The sequence below is a fragment of the Boleophthalmus pectinirostris genome, unplaced genomic scaffold (genome assembly GCF_026225935.1).
Source record: "Boleophthalmus pectinirostris isolate CB_2022bp ecotype Guang Dong unplaced genomic scaffold, ASM2622593v1 HiC_scaffold_16, whole genome shotgun sequence".
Taxonomy (NCBI): domain Eukaryota; kingdom Metazoa; phylum Chordata; class Actinopteri; order Gobiiformes; family Gobiidae; genus Boleophthalmus; species Boleophthalmus pectinirostris.
In genome coordinates, this window is record NW_026571095.1 from 34,049,021 (window position 1) to 34,071,730 (window position 22,710).

The 22,710-nt window shown below is 41.4% G+C and overlaps 1 protein-coding gene across 1 annotated transcript; it reads right to left on the reverse strand.

Annotated features, from left to right (window-relative positions):
• Positions 1 to 4,777: 4,777 nt before the first annotated feature.
• stard3nl (STARD3 N-terminal like) lies at positions 4,778 to 22,080 on the reverse strand. Its single transcript, XM_020939618.2, has 9 exons — positions 21,941 to 22,080; positions 13,025 to 13,302; positions 10,158 to 10,235; positions 8,472 to 8,549; positions 7,872 to 7,925; positions 7,537 to 7,654; positions 7,185 to 7,283; positions 6,902 to 6,992; positions 4,778 to 5,280 (listed from the first exon to the last, which is right to left on the reverse strand). The coding sequence occupies exons 2-8, from the start codon at positions 13,217 to 13,219 to the stop codon at positions 6,928 to 6,930; spliced, it is 687 nt and encodes a 228-aa protein (XP_020795277.1). The 5' UTR covers positions 13,220 to 13,302; positions 21,941 to 22,080; the 3' UTR covers positions 4,778 to 5,280; positions 6,902 to 6,927.
• Positions 22,081 to 22,710: the final 630 nt, after the last annotated feature.

A 22,710-nucleotide genomic window follows, 5' to 3' on the forward strand; every position in this document is an offset into this window, starting at 1 on the left:
GTGTGTGAGTGTGTGTGTTTCCTTGACGTAAAGCTTTAAGCGCTTTGACTGTTCTGCCTCATAAATGCAAAACACCTTAACTCCCAGAGTGTGACACCGAGAAAAATGACTTCGAAGTTTCTGTTTTGTCCAGACAAAAGTATAATAAGTTGGGCTTCCGAAATTTGACAACTAGTCGCTATAATGAAGAAATATTTGCATGCGAAAAATACTGAGCTCAAAATTTACCTTTGCCCGTTTTTTGGCACGACTCCTTATTTTTGGCTCAAGATACAAAGGCAGAGTAGAGTAACTGTGCCAAATAAGGGTCAAAGATCAATTCTGAGCTTAATATTTTTCACGATATTTATTCACATGATAAAGGAGGTCTCAAGTACAAAAAAAATGACATGAACTCATTTGATGTTTCTGTCTTTGTAGGTAAGGAAGCATATAAAAGCGCAAGAAAAATGTCCAAATCTCAAGTTCTCATTGTTGCATAAAAGTCATAAAGCTAAATATCGTGCCTGGTCGGCGTGAGCAGATTCAAGATGTGAGGCCTTAATTCGAAGTGGGACAGATTAAAGAAGTCGGCGTCATAAACTTCCTGTTCACAACTGCAGAAGTGGCGGGTTTGGTTTCCTTTAGTTTCATTTCACAGTAACAAGAAGCAGATTTTCACGTGTGTGTGTTTTTATTTTTGGAAACGCCCGCGTGATATTTTCTGAGGCTACATGTAGGTCGTTTACTTGTAGCTTCTTTTCATTTCTATCATCAGAAGAGCAGAACACAGACGCAGTGAGGACGCTTTGGTGTTTTGATGTTATAGAGCAGAGTGGGCATGAATGAATGAACCCAAACTCCCCAAGAGTTACTGATCTGCACAAATACTAAAGTTACTAGCGCTGCCACCGGGAGTGAAGCCAGGCTGGGACCACCTAGTGCCTCCGCTCAATTTCATTTCTCTCCAACAACTATGGAGTAAGAAAGCTGTCAAAAATATTTGTGCGCGTAAAATAGAAATCCGTGCATATTTGGCTGTAGTTGCGCATAAAATAAATATTTGTAAACTCTTAAATGAGTCCAGTCGTACATAAAATATATTGTGTGTATTTTATCCATCAGAATACGAATTGAAAAATTACGACGTCATGAATTACAATCACGAAATGAAAATTTACGATTACGCTTTCATCAGTACGAATACGAATTCACAGACGGAACTTTACTGTCAAAAATACGTCATCACTTCACAGACATTATCCATCGAGCAGAAGAAACATCGATCAAGATCAAGACTGTGCAGCTCAAGTTTGTATCAGAGTAAAAACAGAGTAATGACACAAGGAGCAACAACAACAGAACAAGTGGGTTCATTAAAATCTATTGTAAAATGTCTTGAATTCGGGAACCGAACGCTGCTGTATAGTATTGTGTAGAAACACCTCCTTTGAACGGGAAATTGCACCTATATGTTAGAAAACATAGTGGAGCCAGTTGGTGAACATCCGACGTAACGTTATCCCAGGGCTCATTAGCAAATATCGGCGTTCTCTGTATGTTTAGATTAAAACATTCACGGCTACAGCCACTCTGTGTTTACCCTCTGCTACAAACTTGAGCATGCGCAGTCTTGATCTTGATCGATGTTTCTTCTGCTCGATGAATAATGTCTGTGAAGTGATGACGTATTTTTGACAGTAAAGTTCCGTCTGTGAATTCGTATTCGTACTGATGAAAGCGTAATCGTAAATTTTCATTTCGTGATTGTAATTCATGACGTCGTAATTTTTCAATTCGTATTCTGATGGATAAAATACACACAATATATTTTATGTACGACTGGAGTCATTTGAGAGTTTACAAATATTTATTTTATGCGCAACTACAGACAAATATGCACGGATTTCCCAAATACGCACGGATTTCTATTTTACGCGCACGAATATTTTTGACAGCTTTCTTACTCCATAAGCAACTAGGTCAGGAATCGGAATACACTAGATGGTTCGCAAAAACCCCGGAAGTGCGAGTTCGGGCACCAGCCAATCAGCGAAGAGACAGACATTCAGTGTTGTCAACGATTCCTGAGATCGAGGATTTAAAGCCGGAACAAAGAATGTTTGGTGAATTTTATCAAGGGGAAATATGTTATTGTCCTCCTTCCTGCGGGATTTGGGAAAAGCTTAATATACCAGTTAGTCCCGTTAGTAGCGCATTACGTACGTCACGACCAAATAGCAGCGATTGGTAAAATGATAAAAAGTACCTGCCAACTGTCGAGCAAATGAATTCTAACACTGCGAGGTACGTCCTTTTGTTTTCCTCCTCCTTTATGTAACGAACCGAAAATTAAGTTTTTCCGTAATGGAGCCCTACAGCGCAGAGTCCAGAGGAGGACCGATCCAGGACTGAACAAGGACTAAAACAGGAGTAAACCAGGACTGAAACCGGACTCGCTGTCGGGACGAGCTCGGAGGTGACCGCAGGAGAAAGGACCGTCTCAGAACTCCACACCTCATGGAATTAAGCGTGGCAATTGCCTGGTCCAAGTCCAAGATTAGTCCTGGTTTAGTCCTGACCCCCTGTGTGTAATTACTACCCACCTGTAATACGCAATAAGTGTTCAGATGCTGTTAACCCTCTTAGGCGCATGAACACTAACTTTATGTGTATATCACTTTTCATAACAATGAAAACATAAAGCACAGTGTAACAGCTTTACAGTGGCAGAACAACATCACTTTTTCGTGTGGTGCTCCAAGAAACAATTTTTATCCTTTGTAAACAAAAGTACTTTGCACTTCTGGCAGGCCGTTTGTGTGTAGCCGTTCTTGCACAGTCTGAATCGTCCATGTTTATCAGCACGGATGTGAAAAAAGGCTCCTGAGTAAAAAAAGCTCATAAAATATGGATGTGGCATAAGTAGCTAATTGGAATTTAGCTGTTGCAAATCTGCAACTCCTGCCTGGAGAGGGTAAAAAAAAAAAAGCATGCAAAATTGCACTAAAAAAAAACAGCAAAACAGCGAGACCCCAAAAGGTGAACCACAATATAGCGAGGGACGACTGTAACTTCTTATCCCATTTTACCTTTTCTTATAAAGATGTGCTGTTTGTTTTTTTGCAGTGTGCATCATACGAAAAGTCAACAATATTATAAAATTAATCTGTTATCAGTTGGTTTCGGGGAGGGAGTTATCTGATAATGTCGCCACCAAAGCCCAGTGTTGGGGAGTAACGGATTACATGTACCGCCGTTACGTAATCAGAGTACAAATTATGAGTAACTGTATTCCGTTACAGTTACTGTTTCAATGAGTGGTAATTGGATTACAGTTACTTTGCTGAAATAAGTGGATTACAAGGCGGTATTTTCCTGTTTTCACATTTTGTGCTACATCCCATTTATTTATTTTTTTATTTCGGTAATTCCACTCATTGCCGGAAACCCAAACAGAACGCGACAGTAAGAGCGATGTAAACGTCATGTTAAAGTTGGCGGTGTCAGTCACACAGTGGAAGCAGCAGTGCATTGGTAAAAACGCATTTGTGTCTTGGAAATTCTTCTCCCGATGTGAGATAAATATATTTAAAAAAAAAACAAATATAAAATCGCCTACAACTTAAATGTGAAACTGGAGCTACTGGCACTGGTGAAAACAACCTGCATAGACTCATAATATCTGCACTACTGTCCATATCACACACACACATCAAACACACACACACAAACACACACACAAACACACACCTTCATCATCGTCATCAACCTGAGAACCCGCGGACCACGTCTCCTTCCGTAGTTACAGCGCAGACACCGCCGTCTCGTGCGCCGCGTGTGGACCGTGTTTTCTCGCGTAAACCGCGCTTCCTCCTGTGCGCCTCTAAACCAGAACTAACACCAGGACTAAACCAGAACTAAACCAGGACTAAACCAGGACTAAAGCAGGACTGAACCAGGTTTAAACTAGGACTAAACCACGACTAAACCAGAACTAAAGACCTGGTAGACAAGGTCTAGACCAGGTCTAAAATCAGGAGTAAACCAGGTCTAAAATCAGGACTAAACCAGGACTAAACCAGGACTAAACCAGGACTAAACAACATGACACCTAACAGTAGGTTGACATAATTAAAGGTGATGTCATATAAAAAATAATTTCTCTATCAATAATATTTTTTAATCTGGTGAAGGAAAGGCTGATCTTGTTACTGTCTTTTAACAGACAAAACCTCTTATATTAAGATCTCGTGGTCTTTGTTTCTCTACAGTAAACAGTTGCTTATTCATGGAGACTTGGGCTCAGACAATTTGAAGACAACAAACAAGAATTTTCAGGATGTGGTCGCTACATTCATGTCGTTTAAAAAAACATGACAATATCAAGTAATCCAAAGTAATCAGATTACGTTACTCACTTTAAGTAATTTAATGGATTACGTTACAAACTACATTTTGGGGTGTGTAATCTGTAATCTGTAGGGGATTACATTTTAAAAGTAAATTTCCCAACACTGCCAAAGCCGAGACCAAACCTACGCCCTTGCTCCCCAATAATTACTGATCTGTGTAATTACTAAAGTTATTGGCACTGACACAGATAGTTTATTGTGGCATGTTTATACGACCTGGAGGAGCTCAAGTCCCCACAAATCATCATCAGATTATGGACAAAGCTGAAATCACAGAGACATTTGTCCAGGGGCCCTTCTCCTGTTCCAGTTCTAGGATGGCGGTCAGTCCCAAAGAAAACCCCAAACACATTCATACACAAATAAACACCGGCCACAGAAACTGTTCTTTGCTTTAGATTTATGACGAGAAAAAGTTCACGTGGAGTTGAGGCAAAAGTGACTTTAAAAACAAGAAATAAAATCAACAAAACCGAGTGCAAAATCATACAAAAGAAGTAAAGAAAATAGAAAACGAGCCAAACATTCCAGAGTCACATTATTTAACGGGACGCAATAGATTTTGCAATAGTTTCACTGATAAAAATAGGGACAACTCCAAGAAAAACCATAATAAAACGACAGCCCAACCCCGACTTATGAGTTAAAAGATAAAATTAACACTTGATGTAAACAGCGTCATCCTGTTGTTGCCATAGAAACCCAGGTCCACTGTTAAAATATTTCATTCAAACCAGGGATAGTTCCTTCATGTTGTAAGTGCTTCGGTTTCATTTAAGAACTAAAAAAAAAAAAAAAAAGTGAGTCCCAAGGCAGAACGTCCACCGTGGAGAAGTTTGACCAACACCACCGAGATGTTCAGCCACAACCTCCGGGACGAGACAACCTGGGGAAAGACACAGGGACACGTGAGATGCAATCAAATCACAGTGTTCAGTTTTATGTTGCTGTCGAAATGATCAGAGTTTATTCAAATACGTAGAAATATTTTAGACCCCTCCACCCAAAACCGCTTTGTGTGGGACCCTTCTTCTGTGAAATGACATGAGTCTGTTAAAAGAAAAGTGCTGCTATAATCCGTGTATCGTTCGTTCATTTGTTTTTCAAAATAAAACCAAAAATAAGAAAACGAAAAAATGAAAAGAAAAAACAGATAACGATTTGTTTTTTTTCAGTTTTTGATTTTGTGTTTAAAATGAATAATGTAAAAATGGACAAGGTTACAAGTTTCCATGACTTATACTGGGATACAGGACTGAACCAGGACTGACCCCGGACTAAACCCGGATAGATCCCTGGACTAAACCAGGACTAAACCAAGACTAAACCAGGACTGAACCCTGGTCTAAACCAGGTCTAAACCAGGTCTAAACCAGGTCTAAACCAGGTCTAAACCAGGTCTAAACCAGGTCTAAACCTGGACAGATCCCTTTAACAGATCCTTTACAGATCCCTTTACAGATCCCTTTACAGATCCCTGGAGTAAACCAGGGCTAAACCAGGACTAAACCAGGACTAAACCAGGACTAAAACAAGACTAAACCAAGACTAAACCAGGACTAAACCAGGACTAAACCAGGACTAAACAAGGACTAAACAAGGACTAAACCAGGACTAAAACAAGACTAAACCAAGACTAAACCAGGACTAAACCAGGACTAAACCAGGACTAAACCAAGGACTAAACAGGACTAAACAAGGACTAAACAAGGACTAAACAAGGACTAAACAAGGGACTTAGAGCGGGTCTGAGATCAGTTTAGTCCTGGTGTAGTCCTGGTTTAGTCCTGGTTTAGTCCTGGTTTAGTCCTGGTTTAGACCTGGTTTAGACCTGGTTTTAGACCTGGTTTAGACCTGGTTCAGTCCTGGTTCAGTCCTGGTTCAGTCCTGGTTCAGTCCTGGTCCAGTCCTGGTTCAGTCCTGGTCCAGTCCTGGTTCAGTCCTGGTTCAGTCCTGGTTCAGTCAGACCTGTTCAGTCCTGGTTCAGTCCTGGTTCAGTCCTGGTTCAGTCCTGGTCCAGTCCTGGTTCAGTCCTGGTCCAGTCCTGGTTCAGTCCTGGTTCAGTCCTGGTTCAGTCCTGGTTCAGACCTGGTTTAGTCCTGGTTCAGTCCTGGTCTAGTCCGGCATCGCAGTTTAAGTCACGGAAATGGGAAAAGGCCGTTATCTGTTTTTCACATTATTCATTTAAACACAAAATTGAAAACTGAAAAAACAAATTGTTGTGAACGAAGAAATGAACGAACGAACGAAACAGATTTGCTGTAGTCACATACAGTGTCAGATTCGTGAAATTTGGAACAAATAATCCTGACATGATGAGGAATACAACAATATAACCTCACAGGAAGATCATTCACAAACTCACGGGTTTTAAAGGGGCATAACAAGATCATTCAGAGCAAAATGTCAAGTGTTTTTAATCTATTGAACTATTTATACAGATGATTGGAACAAGAACAAGAACACCATGCAGTATTGGAGATTTATGGTGTGCCGTGTGTACGTACCTCGTGTGTACCCATGTGTCCAGGTGTTAGGTCCCAGGACAGAGGAGGCCTTTCTCTGCTTCATGTTTGTCCTCCAGCTCCTCGTCAGAATCTACATCAGAAACAGAATGAACCATTAACCAAAGACTGGACAGTTTGAGAAAGTGATCAGAGGAATTGCAAAAACAACTTTTCAGAGCTTTTCACCATCTCTGTTGGTGATAGTTACTCAAAATCTGGGAAAACTGAGAAAATGTCCCAGTTTTCTTCATCTAGACGTCATTGTGTTCGTCAGGGGCCGTACCTGCCACAGACTCTGGAGGAGAGTAGAACTGTCCGTCTGACAGGGGCCCGGGGCCGAGCAGAGGGGCCCGCTCCGCTCCACTCACCACTCCTGCAAACCCTGAACAGAACAAACAGACTGGTCAGTGTGAACTGGAAAGTTTTATGTTGACCTCTTTATGATAACAGAATGTTTAAACTTATTACAGCTGCTGATAGGAATCTGTTCTGATCTGGACATACTTTTGTCTGTCACATGTGTGCGTGTTCCTGTGTGTGCGTGGTCCTATGTGTGCGTGTTCCTGTGTGTGCGTGGTCCTATGTGTGCGGCCCTGTGTGTGCGTATGTGTGTTGCTGAATAGTTCAGCACTCACAGGCCTGGTCCAGGGCCTCCTGCGGCAGCACTTTGAAGTCCAGCAGCCAGGTCTCGATCCAGGCCAGGACGAAGGAGGAGATGGGGAGGAGATACCCGAACGCCCCCAGAGTCAGCAGCTGAACACACACACACACCACACACACACAGACACACACAGACACACACGAACACACACACACACGAACACAACACAACACACACACAAACACACACACAAACACACACACACACACAGTGAAGGAGTTGGCAGTCTGGACTGCTTTTGAGGCTTTTTAGGGGGTGTGATGGGTTAATCCCCGCACACTGAAATACACTCTCGAGCCGAGGCCTTACCTTAGACAGAAGGACTTTGACGATGAGGAAGACACAGCTGACTGTAGTGGTGATCTGTGAAGAACAAGTACAAATGAAAAACATGAAAACCAACTCAACCTCACCGGCTGCAGCTACACGCACAAAATCAGTTCAGAGTTATACGATTGTTTAATTGAAACGTAAATCGCAAAATCATCTCAATTCCTTCTGACCCTGGTCCCTCTGATTACTTTCATCAGAAGTTGTGGTTTGCATTCTTAAAAGGTACAGTAATCAGATTTGGTGTGCACGCAAAAAAAGGCAACTGTGTCTGGAGGAAGAGAAGGAGAAGAGGAACAAAAGGAGGAAGAGGAAGAGGAGGAAACGGGGAGCGGTCTGAGCTGCGATGCTCATGAATATGTTTGATAAGATATCGACACGACAGGGCGTTAAGTTTGAAAACATGTTTGTGGGAGCTTGAGGTTTTACACACCTCACTACAAATCTATTAAAAAAAGTGTGGTGAAAGTACAACTGTTTTGTTCAATAATCCTCCCAGAAAAGTGAGGAAACATTTTTTACCTCAAACTTGAGCAGCCCTAAATTGTAAACGTGTCCTGTACAAACGCAGATACTCACTGCGATGGCGGCCCAGTGGCGCAGGCGGCACGCGGCGTAGGCCAGGATCAGAGCGCCGAACCTGAACACGGCCAGGAGCTGCACAGAGACACAACCAGGATCATCAGACCAGGACGAGACCAAGGAGTTTGGATCAGAGTCCTGCACGGGTCCGTTTTTGGAGACCCGCGCCCGCACATTAACCCATGATTATATCAAAGTTAAATCCGCCCTCGTCCGGACTTTCCACCCGTTACCCGCCTGTGCCCGTGATAAATCGGGGTCAACCCACTAGTCCGACAGCCCAGTACTCCAAAACACTAAACCAGGACTAAACCAGGACTAAACCAGGACTAAACCAGGACTAAACCAGGACTAAACCAGGACTGAACCAGGACTGAAACCAGGACTGAACCAGGACTGAACCAGGACTAAACCAGGTCTAAACCAGGACTAAACCAGGTCTAAACCTATGCTGTGTCATTATTGGATTATAAATATATACATGCCACAACCACAGCGCCCATCACCAGAACTGAACCAGGACTGAACCCAATCTAAACCAGGTCTAAACCAGGACTGAACCAGGACTAAACCAGGACTCAACCAGGTCTCAACCAGGACTGAACAGGACTGAACCAGGACTGAACCAGGACTGAACCAGGACTGAACCAGGACTGAACCAGGACTGAACCCAATCTAAACCAGGACTCAACCAGGACTCAACCAGGACTCAACCAGGACTCAACCAGGTCTCAACCAGGTCTCAACCAGGACTGAACCAGGACTGAACCAGGACTGAACCAGGACTGAACCAGGTCTCAACCAGGTCTCAACCAGGTCTCAACCAGGTCTCAACCAGGACTGAACCAGGTCTAAACCAGGTCTGAACCAGGTCTGAACCAGGACTGAACCAGGACTAAACTAGGTCTCAACCAGGACTGAACCAGGACTGAACCAGGACTAAACCAGGACTAAACCAGGACTAAACCAGGACTAAACCTATGCTGTGTCATTATTGGATTATAAATATATACACGCCACAACCACAGAGCTGATTGCCAGGACTGAACCAGGACTAAACCCAATCTAAACCAGGTCTCAACCAGGTCTCAACCAGGACTGAACCAGGACTGAACCAGGACTGAACCAGGACTGAACCAGGTCTGAACCAGGTCTGAACCAGGTCTGAACCAGGTCTGAACCAGGTCTGAACCAGGTCTGAACCAGGACTGAACCAGGTCTGAACCAGGACTGAACCAGGTCTGAACCAGGACTGAACCAGGACTGAACCAGGACTGAACCAGGACTGAACCAGGACTGAACCAGGTCTGAACCAGGTCTGAACTAGGTCTGAATCATCATAAAGTCATTTGAACAAAACACCTCTGTGGTCTCAGAGTTGTGAAAAGTGCCAATAAAATAGTAGGTCCTTTCAAACTGCTTGTAAGAAAAGAAAAATCAGGTACAGGCCTTTAACTTTTGTGCCCCACCAACATGATACTTGGCACAATAAACCCAGATGAGCGACGTTTGGTACAGAATTTGCTTTATCCGAGTGTTTTTGAGTGTATCTGTTGAGTTTATACGTGTATTTTCAGACTCGGTTCAGTCCAGATTTCGTATCGTTAGGACCTGGTGGTACTTGGACATCCCAGTGTTACATTTAGACATTTTTTTTACACCAAATAAAACAAAGCGACTCACAAATATGTCGAAGAAGGAGTGGTGGAAGTCGTAGTTCAGCACCTCCTCCGTGAGCTGCTGCAGGAGGCCCCCGCTGCCCTGGAACACACTCAGAGTCAAGAACCGTCTCAAAATAAAAGCTTTTTTTGGTCTACTAACTTTTACACATGTTTATTCTGTTTTCTCTAATTGTGAAACTGGAACTAACGACATTAAACCTCTTGTGAGCTTGTGGGTGAAACTGGTTCTTCTGAGGTTGCTCTCGCTTCTTCCAGCGTCCTGCAGGAGTTTGGTGAAAGTTTTTTTTTTTTTTTTTCCTTGCTGACTTTATTTTCCTCACACAGAGCACAGCTGGACCTCTCTGCGGTGAGGGTTAGGCTTTAGTTCACTCGAGGACAATAGATTTTATATTCAAATTTAACCAGGTGATATGAGAGCAGCTCGAGGGTACGGAGCTCCTCCCTCCAAGCCTCCAGCAGAGAACTTTTGGTCTGAACTGTGACACGTTACCACATTTAAATGATGCAAAACAACCTCTCCGTCAAAACTGAACAGTGTTGGGGCGTTTTTTTGGGAGGGTAACTTTTCTTGAAGATTTCAGATCTTAAGGCTGTGTTTAAGAGACACCCAATACTTGGTCGTTGTACATTACAACTGCACCTCACCGGAGCACTTTAAATCCTCACTCAAAATGCACTTTTTCTCCTTGACATTTGCCCCAAGTTAGGAAGAGACACCTTGTTGTTGTTATTATTATTATTTTTATTATTATTATTTTATATTTTTTTATCATTTTATTTTTATTATTTTTATTATTTTTTTTATTATTATTATTATTTAATTATTTTTATTATTATTATTTTTATTATTATTATTATTTTTATTATTTTATTATTTTTATTATTATTATGGTTAATTTACCTATTGTATATTTTATTTCACTGTTCAGCACTTTAGGAGCTTTAGTTTTAAAAGTGCTATACGAATAAATTTGATTTGATTTTGATTTAATACTATTATTTGCCGCTTCAGAGGGTCCACTTTAGATAAGTTAACGAAACTATGTTAAAAGTGAAAAAATTTACAGCACATTCAGATGAACAATGTCCAAAATATATATTTTATTTTTAAGCAAAGTTTCGGCAAAAAAAAAAGATCTGACCAAGGCCCGAAATGTTATTCAAAAATTAAAAAATGGTTTTTTGGACACTGGCCATCTGAGTGTGCTGTACATTTTTTCACTTTTATTTTACTGTTATTGCATTTGCACACCAAGTTCTTGTAGAGGTGCGTTTTCTGTTTCATTTGAAATAAACTATGTTGTCCAGAGTTGGGAAAGTAATGCGTTGATTTTTGCTGTAACGCAGTAATGTAATAGCCTGATTCATCAGCCGGTTTTACTTCGTTTCACTTCGTGCAAACCGTGTGACCTCGCAGCCTTAGTTTTCGTTCGCTTGACGGTAGGTGGGTACTTTTTTATTTTACCAATTGCTTCCATTTCGTTGTGATGTATGTAATGCACCGCTGATGGGGCTAACTGGTTTATTAAGCTTTTCCCAAATCCCACAGGAAGAAGGGCAAAACACATCACTCTTCGCTGATTGGCTGGTGCCCGAACTCACACTTTTTTGGGTTTTGAGGTTTTGGGTTTTCTAGTGTATTCCGATTCCTGACCTACTTGCTGGAGAGAAATGAAATTGACTGGAAGGACTACGCTAGTAATGTAAGGCATAACAGGAAAAAAAAAAAAGGTAATATTTTACTCGGTACAAATGTCAGTAACATGTTACAGTGCATTTTTAACCTGGATTGAAGTGGTGTCTATTTTTTGTTTTTCTTTAATAAATTTGCTAAAATCATTACATCATCTTCCACTCAGGGTTCCCACAGTCATGGAAATCCTGGAAAAGTCATGGAGTTTTATCATCTCTTTCATGCAACTCCAGCGTTCTGTTAAGTTCACATGAGGCTATTATGATTATTTCTGAACATCTGCGCCTTTTGTTTAAAAGACGACAAAAAATGCACTGACAGGATGAATGTCTAAAAACTATAATCCCAAACCATAAGGTGAGTGGAAAAGGTTAACATTTCATATTTCACCCTAAAAGTCTGGTCAATTCTACACATGTAGGTGCTGAAAAGTCATGGAAAATTCACTTTAGGTCATGAAAAAGTCTTGGAAAAGTTTTGAAATGTTGTCAGTGAAAGAGGGAACCCTGTCCACTAAGGCCGGGCGTACACTGTGCGATTTTTGACCCTTTTTGAGCCGATTTTTCGCTCGTGCGACTGTTTTGGGGATCGGGCCGAGTTTTGGCTTCATCGTGTGTCGTGCTTCGTGTAGTTTACATGGGGTAAAGAGAACCGATTAATGACTCACGACCAGCTCCCGATCGACATTCGTAGGCCGCAAGAAAATCAAACTTGTTTGAAATCCAGTCGCCTCTCGTGAGGATTTCGCTCTGTTGAAGTTGTTCCACGAGCCGATTTGCCAGAATCTGGCAGACTGAAGTGGCTCAGCATTGTGTCTCCGCACATCTGTGGTTTTCTAATTCCGTGGTTTTCTTCTTCGTGGTTTTCTACTTCCGGAACAACAACTTTGACAACTCCGGTCGTTATGTGAACGTACAGTGTGAGCAGGCAAGTCGCATCCGAGCATCGGTTCGTTCAGTGTGAGAACATGATTCGTGAGCTGTGAACTTTTAAACCCTGTGATTTGGTCGTACAGTTTAAGCTGGGGCTGAGTGACACGACCGAAAATATCGCACAGTGTACGCCCGGCATTAGTATGTGTGTGTGTGTGTGTTTGGTCATTCTCTGTCCGTCTGGAGTTTTATTCTAACTCTCTGATCACAGTTTCGTCGTCTCGGGTCCCTCCCCGCTCTCACATTGAGCTCGATGATCCAGAGCAGAGAGATGAAGAGCAGGTCGAAGGTGACGAAGAGGCAGAAGGTCCTCCTGACGTCCGAGATGCCCTTCTTGGGTTTGAACAGGTCGCTGCACACGGACACGGGCGCTCCGCTGTTGATGCACACGGGCAGGTCGCCGCGGGAAGCCACGCTGCTGCTGCACACGCTCTCCATGTCCCGCACTGGAGCTTTAACCGCGCTGCTGAGCTGGAGCGGTCATGAGGGCACCAGGGAGGTCCTCAGTCCATCGGAAACACCTGAAAACAGAAACGTAAATAAAACCGTGAAGCCAGGGCTGGACCATAAACAAAACACTGAGATCACAATTTTCTTGGCGCCACATCACAATTTCGATTTTATCACGATTCGCGTTAGACTTATATCGTCTTGAAGAAGTATCTAAAACCATTTGCTTCTTTTCAAAGTTCACACACTGGTTCATTTTCTGATGTGTTATAATGTTGTTTCCTCCTTAAAAAACAGACCTGGAGTTGTTTTTGTTCCATTCACACTTGTTTAAATGTTGCACAGAGGATTTTTTGTGTTTAAAATCGTCAATAAAAGTTCAAAATACCATTATAAAGACGTAAACAAAGAATGAAAATCGATCAACTGTGGAGCTGTTTACCAAGGTGATTATTTGAGATTCCTTCCTTTCACGTATGTGCAACTTCTGAAAAAGGACAAACAGTCACAGTATTTCTCTGTCCTTGAAAAATCCTCTGTCTCCGTGTTCTCCGACCTTTTTTGCTCCACACACCGGTTTTATGTCTGACAATATTTTGCGTCCGGGCGTTTGCAGCGGCTCTTAGGGACGATGTTTTCACCAACCAGCGGCGTACAGAAGGAGACGCAGTGTGGGCAGAATGAGGGAGGAGACGCGATGGACCTGGGTTTAAGACCTGGGTTTAAGACCTGGGTTTAAGACCTGGTTTAGGGCCTGAGTTTAGGCCTTGGTTTAGGCCTGGGTCTAGGGCCTGGGTCTAGGGCCTGGGTCTAGGGCCTGGGTCTAGGGCCTGGGTCTAGGGCCTGGGTTTAGGCCTGGGTTTAAGACCTGGGTTTAAGACCTGGGTTTAAGACCTGGGTTTAAGACCTGGTTTAGGGCCTGAGTTTAGGCCTGAGTTTAGGCCTGAGTTTAGGCCTGAGTTTAGGCCTGGGTTTAGGCCTGGGTTTAGGCCTGGGTTTAAGACCTGGGTTTAAGACCTGGTTTAGGCCCGAGTTTAGGCCCTGAGTTTAGGCTGAGTTTAGGCCATGAGTTTAGGCCATGAGTTTAGGCATGAGTTTAGGCCTGAGTTTAGGCCTGGGTTTAGGCCTGAGTTTAGGCCTGAGTTTAGGCCTGGGTTTAAGGCCTGGGTTTAAGGCCTAGGTTTAAGTCCTAGGTTTAAGTCCTAGGTTTAGTCCTAGGTTTAGTCCTAGGTTTAGTCCTTGGTTCAGTCCTTGGTTCAGACCTTGGTTCAGACCTTGGTTTAGACCTTGGTTTAGACCTTGGTTTAGACCTTGGTTTACTCCTGGGTAAATCCTGTTTTAATACTGGTTTTAATACTGGTTTTAGTCCTGGTTCGCACTTTCCCGGCCCGGTACAAAATCTATTTAATCTGAGTTCTTCTCTCCAAGGCGACTCTCAAACTCCACTCCGTTCCACCTTGTGATGTCACGTGGTAAGGACGAGACGCGCGCCAGTGTGTTTATAAACTCCACACACCTTCACCAGAATCACTTGGACGATCTCAGCCTCAGAATTGCCGATCTCCACTGTGAACAAAAGGTAAAAGGAGCAGTTCACTTGAAAAGCACCGCGTCATGACATCACAAGGTGGACCAGAGCATTTTGAGCTTTGGAGATGTAGACAGACTAAAAACACAGAGTTACTCAAACACGTGTGAATGAAACAAAACACAACTTCAGGTGCGTGTTTTAGTAACAGCATAATACCGTTTAAAGCTCACAAGAGTAAATTTCATGTAACGTAGGAGCTTTAAATCCAAACGTGACTCGCTCGGTGCATTTCTGAGGCTCACCAGGAGGAGGAGGAGGAGGAGTGGGTGGAAGCGCAGACGAGGGCATATTTGTGAATCAAAATAGCAGATCGTTAGAGGAATGAGATCACGGTTCAGTTTGTATCACCAGATTGTCCAGGCCTAATGCGCGATCATTTATACGGCTCAGATAACCAAAGTGCTGACGCGGCATTATTCAGTCCCGCCCTGCACGAGAGAGAAGCCGGATCTGGAGCTAGATAACTGACCCGTGCTTATCTATAATTATGCAACCTCCACCGGTCTCTCGCATAAGATTGTCACCTTTAATGTTCAACAGTTTTTGGGGGTCAAGATTTATCATGTGGACGTTTTCTTGGGTTATATTTCTATTTTAGATTTGGACTTGGACTGACTTTATTCATCCACAAGAGAAATTATTTGGACACAGTAGCTCACGTCCATCTACTCCCAGACTTCCTTAATCCCGGACACACACATATGAACATCGATGTGTTTTGGACTGTGTATACCAAAATAATTAAGTACCGTATTTTCCGGGCTATTAGTCGCTCTGGATTATAAGACGCACTGTCATTAAATGGTCTATTTTCAAACTTTTTTCACAAATAAACCGTGTGGGACTTTAAAGGAAACCACAACAGTGTGATGGGTGAGTGGTTTTGTTTGTTTGTTCGTTCACGGTGACTCTGGGCTTTGTTCAGTTGTGGCGTGTAGGGAGGTGCTGTCTGGGACCAACGGATTGTCGGCGTGTTCGCGGTGACTCAGTTGTTCAGTCGTGTCTAGAAGCGGCACGTTGCGCTCGCTTTTTCAGGTTCGTTCCTCCGTTCCGTTCCTCGTCGGCGTGGAGTGACGAGTGTGTCTGCGGGTGTTTTTCGCTGTGCAGTCGCCGTCTGCTCCGTGTGTGTTTACGTGCGCTGCGGGTGGTGTTGGGAAGGTGACTTTTAAAATGTATTCCCCTACAGATTACAGGTTACATACTTCAAAATGTAGTTTGTAACGTAATCCATTAAATTACTTAAAGTGAGTAACTTAATCTGAATACTTTGGATTACTTGATTTGCTGTAGAGAAGCAAAGACGAGGAAATCGTGACATAAGATGTTTTGTCTGATAAAAGAAAATAAAAAGCCCAGACTTTACTGAACCGTATTAAAAATATAATTGATAGAATACGGTCCACGCAGCATGGTTTAGTCCGGGTTTAGTCCGGGTTTAGTCCGGGTTTAGTCCGGGTTTAGTCCGGGTTTGGTCCGGGTTTGGTCCGGGTTTAGGTTTAGACCGGGTTTTGGTCCTGGGTTTAGTCCTGGGTTTAGTCCTGGGTTTAGTCCTGACCTGGTTTAGTCCTGACCTGGTTTTAGACCTGGTTTTAGACCTGGTTTTAGACCTGGTTTTAGTTTTAGACCTGGTTTTAGACCTGGTTTTAGACCTGGTTTAGACCTGGTTTTAGACCTGGTTTTAGACCTGGTTTTAGACCTGGTTTTAGACCTGGTTTTAGACCTGGTTTTAGACCTGGTTTTAGACCTGGTTTTAGACCTGGTTTAGACCTGGTTTAGACCAAAATGTGAAAACAGGAAAATACCACCATGTAATTCATTTATTTCAACAAAGTAACTGTAATCTAATTACCACTCACTGAAACAGTAACTGTAACTTAATACAGTTACTCATAATTTGTACTCTGATTACATAACTCTGGTACATGTAATCTGTTACTCCCCAACACTGGCTGCAGGTGTTGCGGCTTTGTAGTTTACTGAAGTCGTGCTGGGACACCCGAGTGGATTCTCTGGATTGTGGTGCGCAGTCGTTAAAAGACAAGTTTTGTGTTTTTCGCTGTAAATAGTTCTACTGTCTTGTATCCTGTTCTATATGTTAATAGGGTTTTGGCAAAATAAGTGTTAAAACTTCATCTTAAACCCCTTCGGTCTGTAGAATAACTTCAGTGAAATGTATAAAATGCATCATTTTTTGTGTTAAATCATTGTAATATGATATATGATTATGTTCACTGACCGAAGAAAATTAACTAACATATTTTTAAAAGTACACTTAAAATGTCACCAACTACAGTTCAGAATAAAAATAATTCAAACCTCTTTTGTCAGAGTTAAAAAATTCAAAGCGGCGGGATTTCTTCATAGGAGAGGCACTGGTAAAAGTTGTCGTGTTTGTTAGAATCTCAACTATGTGTAACTATGGAGAAGGAATAAACAGCATCTGCATTTACATGAAAAGGCAGATGAACCTGTCCAGTCACTCCACAAAACTCACTCCACCCATCTCCAGCGCCGCGTTTTCTCATGTTGGACTTAAAATCCTAATAAGAAACAGAAATCTTTATAACCTCAATAAACTAATAAAAACTGTCTGACGAGGGCACAAGTCTGAACTGCAGATCAGAGGTGGGACCAGTCGTTGTTTTGCAAGTCTCAAGTAAGTCTTTGACCTCAAGTCCGAGTCAAGTCCCAAGTCGAGTCTCGAGTCACTGGCCCATAAGTCCAAGTCAAGAGCTTCAAGTCATTTCAAGTCTTTAAACCAAAGCACCAAATACATCTTAGATTTTTGCAATTTATATGAATTTTAAACTAAACTGTACTTAAAAGTCACGGTATATTTATCTGAGAATTTATGTAATAGTTTTAGAAATCCACATTTTTCCTTTTTAAATGTTTTGACAAAATCTTAGTGTGAATTATTACGGTCAGAACAGAAATAATTCAGATAAAAAGTTCTAAATAACAGTTATTTTGTCGTGTCGTCTGCACTGAAATGGAAGGAACATGGACATGTTCTATGTCCAGTGTTGGGGAGTAACAGATTACATGTACCAGAGTTATGTAATAAGAGTACAAATTATGAGTAACTGTATTCAGTTACAGTTACTGTTTTAATGAGTAGTAATTGGATTACAGTTACTTTGTTGAAATAAATGGATTACACGGCGGGATTTTTCTGTTTTCACATTTCGGCTATATCCCTTTGTTTTTTTTCCGGTAATTCCACTCATTGCCGGACACTAAACCAGGTCTAAACCACGTCTAAACCAGGTCTAAACCAGGTCTAAACCAGGTCTAAACCAGGTCTAAAACCAGGTCTAAAACCAGGTCTAAACCAAGTCTAAACCCAGGACTAAAACCAGGACTAAAACCAGGACTAAAACCAGGTCTAAAACCAGGTCTAAAATAGGATTTATCAAGACTAAATCCTGCTGCGTGGACGTGTCTCTTCTTCTTCTATCAGTAATATTTTTAATTTGGTTAAGTAAAGACTCGGCCTTTTTATTTTCTTTTATCAGACAAAACATTTTATGTGAAGATTTCCTCGTCTTTGCTTCTCTACAGCAAATCAAGTAATCCAAAGTATTCAGATTATGTTCCTCACTTTAAGTAATTTAATGGATTATGTTACAAACTACATTTTGGTGTTTGTAATCTGTAATCTGTAGGGGAAAACATTTTAAAAGTCACCTTCCCAACACTGTGTATGTCAAAGGCCACATATGTAAACACAGACGAAGCAGAGGTCTGACCGAGGCCAGTGAATAATTTAAATATGTGCATGTTTAAACACGTTAGAATGAGACATGATAAAAAGTTTTTAATTGATGCAGTTAATGAATTTGGGCCAATTCACCTGGAAGCCTGAGAGCCAAGAAAAATTTGTCTGAGGGCCATATTTGGTCCACGGGCCGTAGTTCGGACATGCCTGTTCTATACAGATCCTTCTGTTTTACTGTATTGTACTGAATATTACTCTGTTTTTCTGTATATTACTGTAGTACTTTTGAGGATACTACATCACAATACTTCAGTTCCATCCAAAGTACCAAATAGAGAAGTGAGAGGGACATGTTCCAGTTTGTTCCTGTTAAATTAAACGTGACATTTATCAACTGTAAAGAGAAAAGTATCTTCTAAAAACATATATTTTTAGGAGAAGCATCAAGTCTTCTCAAGTCCGAAATTCAGATTATGGAACAAATAACATTTTCTTTAAGACACTCAGACAAAGGAGAACTATATTGGAAAAAGTGGAAATCTTACAATCAAAACAAAACTTAATGTAAAAATGTTGTATATATCTTTGCAGATGTCACTAGCTTGATGGCCTCATATTTTATTTCTATTTATTTTTAATTACCTCCACCAAGGAGGTTATGTTTTTGCCGGCGTTTGTCTGTTTGTTTGTTTGTTTGTTTGTCTGTTAGCAACATAACTCAAAAAGTTATGGACCGATTTTGATTGGATTTGTTGGAAATGTGAAAAGGAAGAACTGATTTCATTTTGGGGGTGATCCGGAAGAAATCCTGGATTCTGGATCACTTTGAAATTTTAGTTAACATTGTGGTAAATGGGGCCAAAAATTTTGTTTCTCAATATCTCGGTTAATTATTGACCAAACCCCATGAAATTTGACTCAGGGATGGACAATGGGATCCTCTTTCATATTCCAAAGGCTGATCCGGATCTGATCCAGAAGACTGATTTTATTGCAATTTATATAAAAAATGGGGGTAGTCCTTGGCGGAGGTCTGCGCTCTCTGAGTGCTTTTCTAGTTTTTACTTTTTTAGTTGGTCTTTTGATTTATTTAGTTTCACAATACTAATAATTTGTGTATGTAAATATGTGATATGTGATATACATAAATAAAATGTTCTAATAAAAACAAAGTTTCAAAACTAGAAAAGCACTCAGAGAGCGCAGACCTCCGCCAAGGACTACAGTCCCCCTCATATTAATTGTGTTTTCAATAAATATTTGTCTCGTATCTTTCAATTTGGAATATGAAAGAGGATCCCATTGTCCATCCCTGAGTCAAATTTCATGGGGTTTGGTCAATAATTAACCGAGATATTGAGAAACAAAATTTTTGGCCCCATTTACCACAATGTTAACTACAATTTCAAAGTGATCCAGAATCCAGGATTTCTTCTGGATCACCCCCAAAATTAAATCAGTTCTTCCTTTTCACATTTCCAACAAATCCTGAAAATTTCATCAAAATCGGTCCATAACTTTTTGAGTTATGTTGCTAACAGACAAACAAACAAACAAACAAACAAACAGACAAACAAACAAACAAACAAACAAACAGACAAACGCCGGCAAAAACATAACCTCCTTGGCGGAGGTAAAAAAAAAAAAAGTCTTCTCAAGTCACAGGCCTCAAGTCTGAGTCAAGTCCCAAGTCTTAGTCCATTTCATCAAGTCAAGTCTCAAGTCCTCTGCTGCAGATTCTTGGTCAGATGACACCAGGAGGATCTGTAAATTCTTGTAAAATTTTGATTAGTTTCAAAGGTTATAGTTCTTAAAAAGCCCAAACTGCACAATGTTATAAATTATAATGTTGTTTCCTCATCACAAACAGACCTGGAGTTGTGTTTCGATTTGTTCACACGTGTTTAAACGCACAAACACCTGCAGATTTAGGCAGAAAACACTCCACCTTGTTTCACCTGTTCCACTTTGTGATGTCATGTGTTAATACAAAAAGTGCGCCGCCGTGTTTTTAAACTCCACGCACCTTCACTAGAATCATTCGGATGATTTCAGACCTGGAGCGGCCAATCTCTACCAACTAAAAGATTAAAAAAGTACATGCCAACTTGATAAGCACCACTTCACAACATCACAAGGTGGAAGAGAACGTTTTAAGATTTAAAGTAGGGTGACCAGATTTTCAAAAAAAAAACAAAAACTGATGACATAAATAAGAATAAAACAGTGAAATGAGTGCGTAATTAAAGGAAAATGAGCACTCTGCCCATTCACGACGAACATGTGAGTCAGTATAGTCACATTTTCTTTGTGTTTTAGTCGTTTTTATGCAGCTTTTCTGTATTTTACCTACACAAACAACAATTTGTGGCTCTCTTTGCTGTCAAATTGGTCAAAAATAGGAACAACTTGGGCAATTCTTGTGTAAAACTGGGACAAATCACTGTTTTTTTTAACCAATCCTTACATGCGGTTAAATACTGCAGTGAGCTTTAATATTAAAAGAGTCGCTACACTCAAAATTGGTATTCTAAATTTGTATCCTCACTTGTATTTAGTAATTTCCCATCACGGATAACAACGTGTTAATAAATAGTTTTATGTTTTTTTAATGTTCTACCACATGAGGGACATTAGTAGTCGTAGTTGTAGTTTGTTTGTGGCCACATCAAGTTCCTGTGCCCTGTTTTGACGCTCCACCGAAAGGAAAATAACACCAAAACCTGCGTAAATCGGATCAAATTGTTCAAAAATGGGGACAATTGGGATATTTCTTGTGTAAATCTGGGACAAATCACTGGTTTTGGATAAATCTGCTGGAACAGGGGACACAGGGCTCAAAATTGGGACTGTCCCGAGTAAATACACTATTTTATACATAAACAGGGTTAGTCAAATATGTGTGAATGAAACAAAACACAAAACCCCAAAGCTCACACCCAATCACTCTTTACATATTTTTCTTTACACAGGACCTGACGCTCAGTAAAACGATCATGTGAGGGTGTTTTTTTGATCTGAGTCTCCATTTTTCGCGTAAATAAAGCTTCCCAAATCCACAACCTGTCCAGAGAATGACACACAGCAGGCCCAGACTCCTCACTGCCGCTGGAGAGAGGAGCAGGTGGAACGAAACGCGCAGTGGTAGCCTCATTTGCCCTCCTCTGATGCGCTTTTATTCCGCAAACCATCCAATAAAACGAGCAAAACACGACATGAATCCAGGGTAGGCGCGTTATTCCAGCTGTTCCTAACAACAGGACGAGGGTTTGCTCCGGGATATCTACAGAGGGAAACGAAACTAAAACATACAAGCCTCCAGAGCTCGGGGTTTGTGCGCTGCGCTCTCCGGCGGTGCGCACGGGTTTGGAGAGGTCAAACGCGGCCGCAGTCTTACCTCAGCGCGCCTCTGGTCACCCGGGGGAGGGTTCTGAAGTGGCCTGGTTCGGCTCGGGTCAGGACCAGTATGATTTGTCAGCCCGGAAGTGAGATTTCCTCTTTTTATGTTTACGAGCAGTGCGCGCGCCGGGTCTGTGTAACACCGCCTCCTGTTGGCGCTAAAACGCACGATGTCCAGCCACAAGAGGGCGCACTTTCATCAAAAACCACGAAAGGATTTAGTAAATGTTCACTCAGCAACTGTAGGCATGCGTTTGTTTTTATAATAGATCATTTTTGTCAAGATTCAACATTTCCAAGAGAATAAAAAATAAGAATAAAACTGTGAAACGAGTGCGTAATTAAGGAGAAAGCCTCCTGTTGGCACTAAACGTGTCCTCTTCAGCCACCAGAGGGCGCACTTCCATCAATAACCAAAAATAGGATTTATTAAATGTTCACTCACCAGCTGCAGATCTACATTTGTTTTTATAATAGACCTGTTTTTTAACAATTCAACAATTCCATGCCTGTAAGAATCAGTTCTTTACATTGTTTTGTAACTTTGTTTTTATTTTGGAGTAACAGGTTCTTATTTAAAACCTCCTGAGACTCGGTCCATTCATTTGTGTCCTTTGTAGTGGACATTTAAGTTAACCAGTCGATCTTTTAAGTGTTTTGAGATAAACTCTTAATGGGGGGATGAGGTTTCTCTGCCTAAATAGGGTCTGGGGATTATAGGGCAGTATCATGTCCTGGATAAAAAAAATATAATAATAATAATAATAA

Excerpts from the sequence above, each read along its gene's own strand:
- stard3nl (XM_020939618.2), bottom strand. The coding sequence starts at position 13,219 with ATGGAGAGCGTGTGCAGCAGCAGCGTGGCTTCCCGCGGCGACCTGCCC. Across the intron at positions 10,236-13,024 it reads TCTGGATCATCGAGCTCAAT|GGCAGCGGGGGCCTCCTGCA; the intron begins GTGAGAGCGGGG and ends AGTGTGTTCCAG. Across the intron at positions 7,926-8,471 it reads GCCACTGGGCCGCCATCGCA|ATCACCACTACAGTCAGCTG; the intron begins GTGAGTATCTGC and ends TGTTCTTCACAG.